Here is a 4,588-nt window from a genome sequence, read left to right on the forward strand (position 1 = left end):
AAAAAAAAAACTGGGAAAGGGCTAAATGATGGTCCATTACTACCTTACGCCCCACCAATCCTTGAAGGCAAGAAAATATATCTGTGTAATTTCAGGTAATACTGTCTCAGGCATAAATCTCAAAATGTGTCCTCATAAAGATACACAGAATGAATAGCTGTTAATGTCTTTTTCGTTTGTTTGTTTTTTTTTTAGAACACATTAAATATAACTAATAACAACTATTATTCTGTAGAAGTGGCAAATATCACAGCCCAAGTTCAGTTTTCAAAAACAGTTATTGGCAAAGCACGACTAAACAACATCACCAACATTGGTCCTTTGGATATGAAACAGGTAAGTAGGATTGGCTTTTGAAGTTGAATATGTGTTAATCTTCAAATATAAATCTACTCATTTGTGTTTTCATTGCTTTTCTTGTTTGGTGCTTTTTTTTTTTTTCCAGATTGACTATATGGTGCCCACAGTCATACAAGATGAAATGAGCTACATGTTGTAAGTCTACTGGCCTCTAAATATCACGTGGGTTGTCTTAAAAATCACAATGGTGCTAAAAGTGACTTTTTTCAAAGTCAGCAGAAATGTATTTGCAGAGTTGTTGTGGCATTTTCTTTGTGGATCTTTAATAGTACTGAAAAATACTTAAACTATGGTTGTTTCAGTAGTTTCATATAGTGGCTTGCTGCACCTGGCTCTCAGCACTTTGAGCGGCATCTCTATCCCAGTGTTTCAGGCCTTGGCAATAGCTAGGACTTGCTGCATTGGGGTGTGAAAGTGCAGGTTTGTTCCCCTAACAAGTTCTCTGGTAACTTTCCCACATATTTCTCTGGTAGTAGAGGGAATCTGTATTTAATTCTATACAAATTGGAGGCTAATTTGTATTTCTTCAGACCACGTGTATACAATGGTAAGCAGTGTTTATGGCCTGTCCGTTAAGCATTTTTATTCATTGCTTCTGAAAGTTTACTTGACCAACAGACTATTAGCTGAATATATCTTGGTAACAAACACAAATGTTAATTCTGTGACACTGAAATGCAGAATGAACAGAAAAAGTTAACTATTGAGACCTTGGGTCTGTGTGCAGTTCCAGTGGATTTCAGCCCCTTTGGGGTGGGAGAGAACCTTACAGCATTGAAGTGTTAGAGTGAGTTGGAATAGGTGTGAAACACCAAACTGGGCACTAACTTTAAATAAGTAGAAAGTGTTGTACTTCTGTTGCCTCTTAAAAGCATGTAAGTTAGCTTGATTAAACACTGAATCCTGTGAATCTGCTCACCCTTTGGATGCATAAGGAGTAAATAAATGTGGCCTTCATAGAACTCGTGCTAATACCTATCTAGTCATGCTTTTGTTGCAATAAGGCATTGAAACGTCTTCCGTGGTCAGTACTGTGACCTTAATTTCAGTAATGCTGTTGAGAGTATGTTCCTAACAATAGCCACAACTTTTATGTGCAAGCTGGTGACTAATCTTAGGAAAAAACTGGATGACTTCGGATGTCTAGAGAGATGCAGACAGACAAAAGCTGCTCTGCCTATGGCCTGAACTGAATGTATTTCAGGCTCTTGTGCTTCATAGCTGCAGCCTTGGCAAAATGTGGAAGAATGGTGTGCTCACTGGTCCAACTTGGAGGTAGATAGTGCAGTCTTGGAGCAGAGGCAGAGAAACTGTCATTGACAGTAGTGTGTAATGTGGACTCGCCCTCCTTCAGGATAGCAAGTGTCAAGTGACATTACTAGATGAGCAGACTAATAGGTGGTTTGTAAGCATGTGAAAATATTCATTGCTTCAGCACAGTGATGCTAAGCATGGGCAATAACTGTTAATAAGAGACCCGTAACTATGGAAGTCTGTGTTAGTTAAGGGTCTAAGTTCTTGTACAGGCTGGCACAGCAAGGTGCTAGTGCTTGTGAGTAGCACTCGCTAGCTTTGTGATGTTTAAAATGTACTAAACAGAACTTGAGCCACAAAAAAAAAGTAGCTATTAATTTTCTCCAGATTTTCTGTATGTTACACGGTTGGTATTAGTTGACCTCCCTGACCTGTTGACAGTTATTGTTGATGGGTTTTTGCTCCTTCTCTGTATTGTGAGTCTTGAAACCCTGGGTTTGCTGTATAGGTCGACCCTGGAGACGGTGAGTGAGCTTCCTTAGTTTAAACACTCAGCTGGTCCTAGTGGGGTTTTGTATTTGTTACTGTTTGGGTTTTTTCTCCATGCACAAATATTTAACTTTCCAGTGAAGGCTGTGGGACAATCTTTGGAATGCAGGGAGTATTGTGGGTTATAGCGCTGGGTGTTGTACAGCGGATTACATTTCAGTGTTTTCCCAGCTAGTCAATTCAGTGTTAGTCATAACTAGCCAGTTGTTTGGATCCCAGAGAGTGCATGTCCTGTAAAATCAGCTTAGGTTGAATACAGGAGACCTTAGAGATCTGAGGTGTCTGCATACAAGCAGGTCTGCCGAATCCAGATGAATGGTGAAATCAGCATTGTACAGGGCTCTTCCATACTTATTTTAGAGATCTGGCTCAATGTGGAGTTCACCTTCAGTATAGTTTCCTAGCCACAGTTTTGTGCAGTGTGGTGTATTGTTTTGGCTTTTTTAGTGGGTTGGTATTGTGTGTAGTGTTTTTTAAAAACAGATTTATTTCCAGATAATATGGAATTAAAAAAACAGTATGCTGGTGTTGTACCTCTCTGCTTGTCAACCAGTATGTGCTGTTGGATACAATCTGGCTTTATATTATGTTACAGATTGTCTATATTTTGGACTAGAAAACTAAAATAACTGAGAATACCTGGCATCATATAACTAAATTTGGTTTTAAGCCTAGGAGGAAAAAATCAAAATATGTCATTACTACAGATACCAATATAAAACAACTTTTTATACCTGTTTTATTTGTATTTTCATACAATTTGGGTCACCTATGTTGATTCACTGTGTAATACTATATCATATATATATGTTGGTGCCGAGGAAAAGAATGACAATGGCATGCAAGTATTGTGAGGTGGCTGCCATGCAGTCTTATTGCACTGACCACTTGCCTTTCATTCCAGAGCTGATAAATTTGTGACCAAAAGCAGGGGGGAAAATACATACATTTACATAGTGCTCTGTATAGCTGCTGTGCAGGTGCATGTGACTAAATATAAGTCTGACAAGGGTATATTGCAAGAGAACAATAACTTGAAAATCTCTGCAGATTGTTTAAATGTTACTTTGCGTAGTACAGAAGTGAATTAGCGCCAAAAAGAGGACTTTTCTAAGTTCTTGAAACATTTTGAGCAAGAATACCAAGCCTTCTAGGCTTTTTATAGAAATTGCCGTTACACGAGAAGATGCTGAAGTTGGCATAACATTAATATTTTGTTGTAAATTTTCCTTTCTATATATAAACTTCACATGAAATGAAACTGCAGCAAATTGTTACTGTGAAGGGATACAGACAGTCTTGAGTGATGAAGTGATATTGATGTGTTTTGTTTTAGCAGTTGAGTTTACTTTGGTTAGCTTCTGAAAGATGAAGTGAATGCTGTTTCACAGGACAGTTTTGTTGGCAAGTGTTGCATGTAAGCAAGTGCATGTGAATATAGTTCATGTGAAAGCAAGTAGACCTAGGTGAGTATACAGTCACTAGCAGTGTTTTAATTGCCATTGCTGACAACTCTGTAGTCTCTATATACATAGGTAACAGAATTTGCAGTTGCAACCACAGTTCTTGCTTTTTAGATAATTATCTGTGAAAGCTCAATGCAAATCTAACTGTTGTTTTTCTTGTTTGCAGTGACTTCTGTACTTTAGCATCTATTAAAGTGCATAACATTGTAGTGATGATGCAGTAAGTATGGAAACTTCCTGTTTGTTGGCAACAACTTTAAAAGCAATGTAACTCTTTGAAATACTACTCAAAATACTTAATCCTGGAGTCTGCCTCATAGATAAAATGAAATCAACTTGCTTTCTAGTGTAGTAGCTTCATAGTTCTTGAAAAACAGGTTCTGGTGGTGTAAAGACACTTGAATAGGCAGAACTGTTATTACTGTATCTGCTGTGTAGTTGAGCTGTAACCATGGAGCTACTAAGGTCTCAAATACTTGGAAATGGGTTTGTTTCAAAATTGTTCAAAAATTGTCAAAATCTTTGTGATCCTGAAGCAGATACAGGCTTTAGTACTCTGCCAAAGTCTGCTTTATGTGACTCCTTGCATAAATAGTAGCATGGTGGTTTGTTCTTTTTGTCTTTTGAAGGGTTTTTTTTGCTGTTGAGGGGGAAGGGGGAGAGGTGTAGATCCAACCATGGCTGTAACTTCTCTAATCATTTGCTTTCTTCTCACAAGGCAAGGTATTAATGAGTAAACCTCAGGTTTGACATCTTTAAGGGGAAAAAAAAGTCTGTGCTCAGGGAACCAAGTGTCTTTCATGGAGAAAATCTATAGTGGTAAACTAGTATTTTCTTAAAGTAAATTTTAAATAAAGTTTAAAAGTTTTTCCTTAAAAACTCTAGTAATGTCAAAATGCTGATTTTTAGAATAGGAAACTGAAGCATCTTACAAACTTCTTCTGTTTTCTCTTTCTAAG

General features: G+C 37.6%; 1 protein-coding gene across 3 annotated transcripts in view; it reads left to right on the forward strand.

The window, feature by feature from the left end:
- TMEM106B (transmembrane protein 106B) overlaps positions 1–4,588 on the forward strand; it is a 28,478-nt gene that overhangs the window by 19,312 nt on the left and 4,578 nt on the right. For all 3 annotated transcript variants that reach the window (XM_080383071.1, XM_080383073.1, XM_080383072.1), the window contains exons 5-7: positions 196–336; positions 446–495; positions 3,796–3,849. In XM_080383071.1, coding sequence (XP_080239197.1) covers positions 196–336; positions 446–495; positions 3,796–3,849 — 245 coding nt within the window. The remainder of the gene's footprint in view (positions 1–195; positions 337–445; positions 496–3,795; positions 3,850–4,588) is intronic.

The sequence above is a fragment of the Falco punctatus genome (assembly GCF_963210335.1).
Source record: "Falco punctatus genome assembly, chromosome: 4".
NCBI classification, from domain to species: Eukaryota; Metazoa; Chordata; class Aves; order Falconiformes; family Falconidae; genus Falco; species Falco punctatus.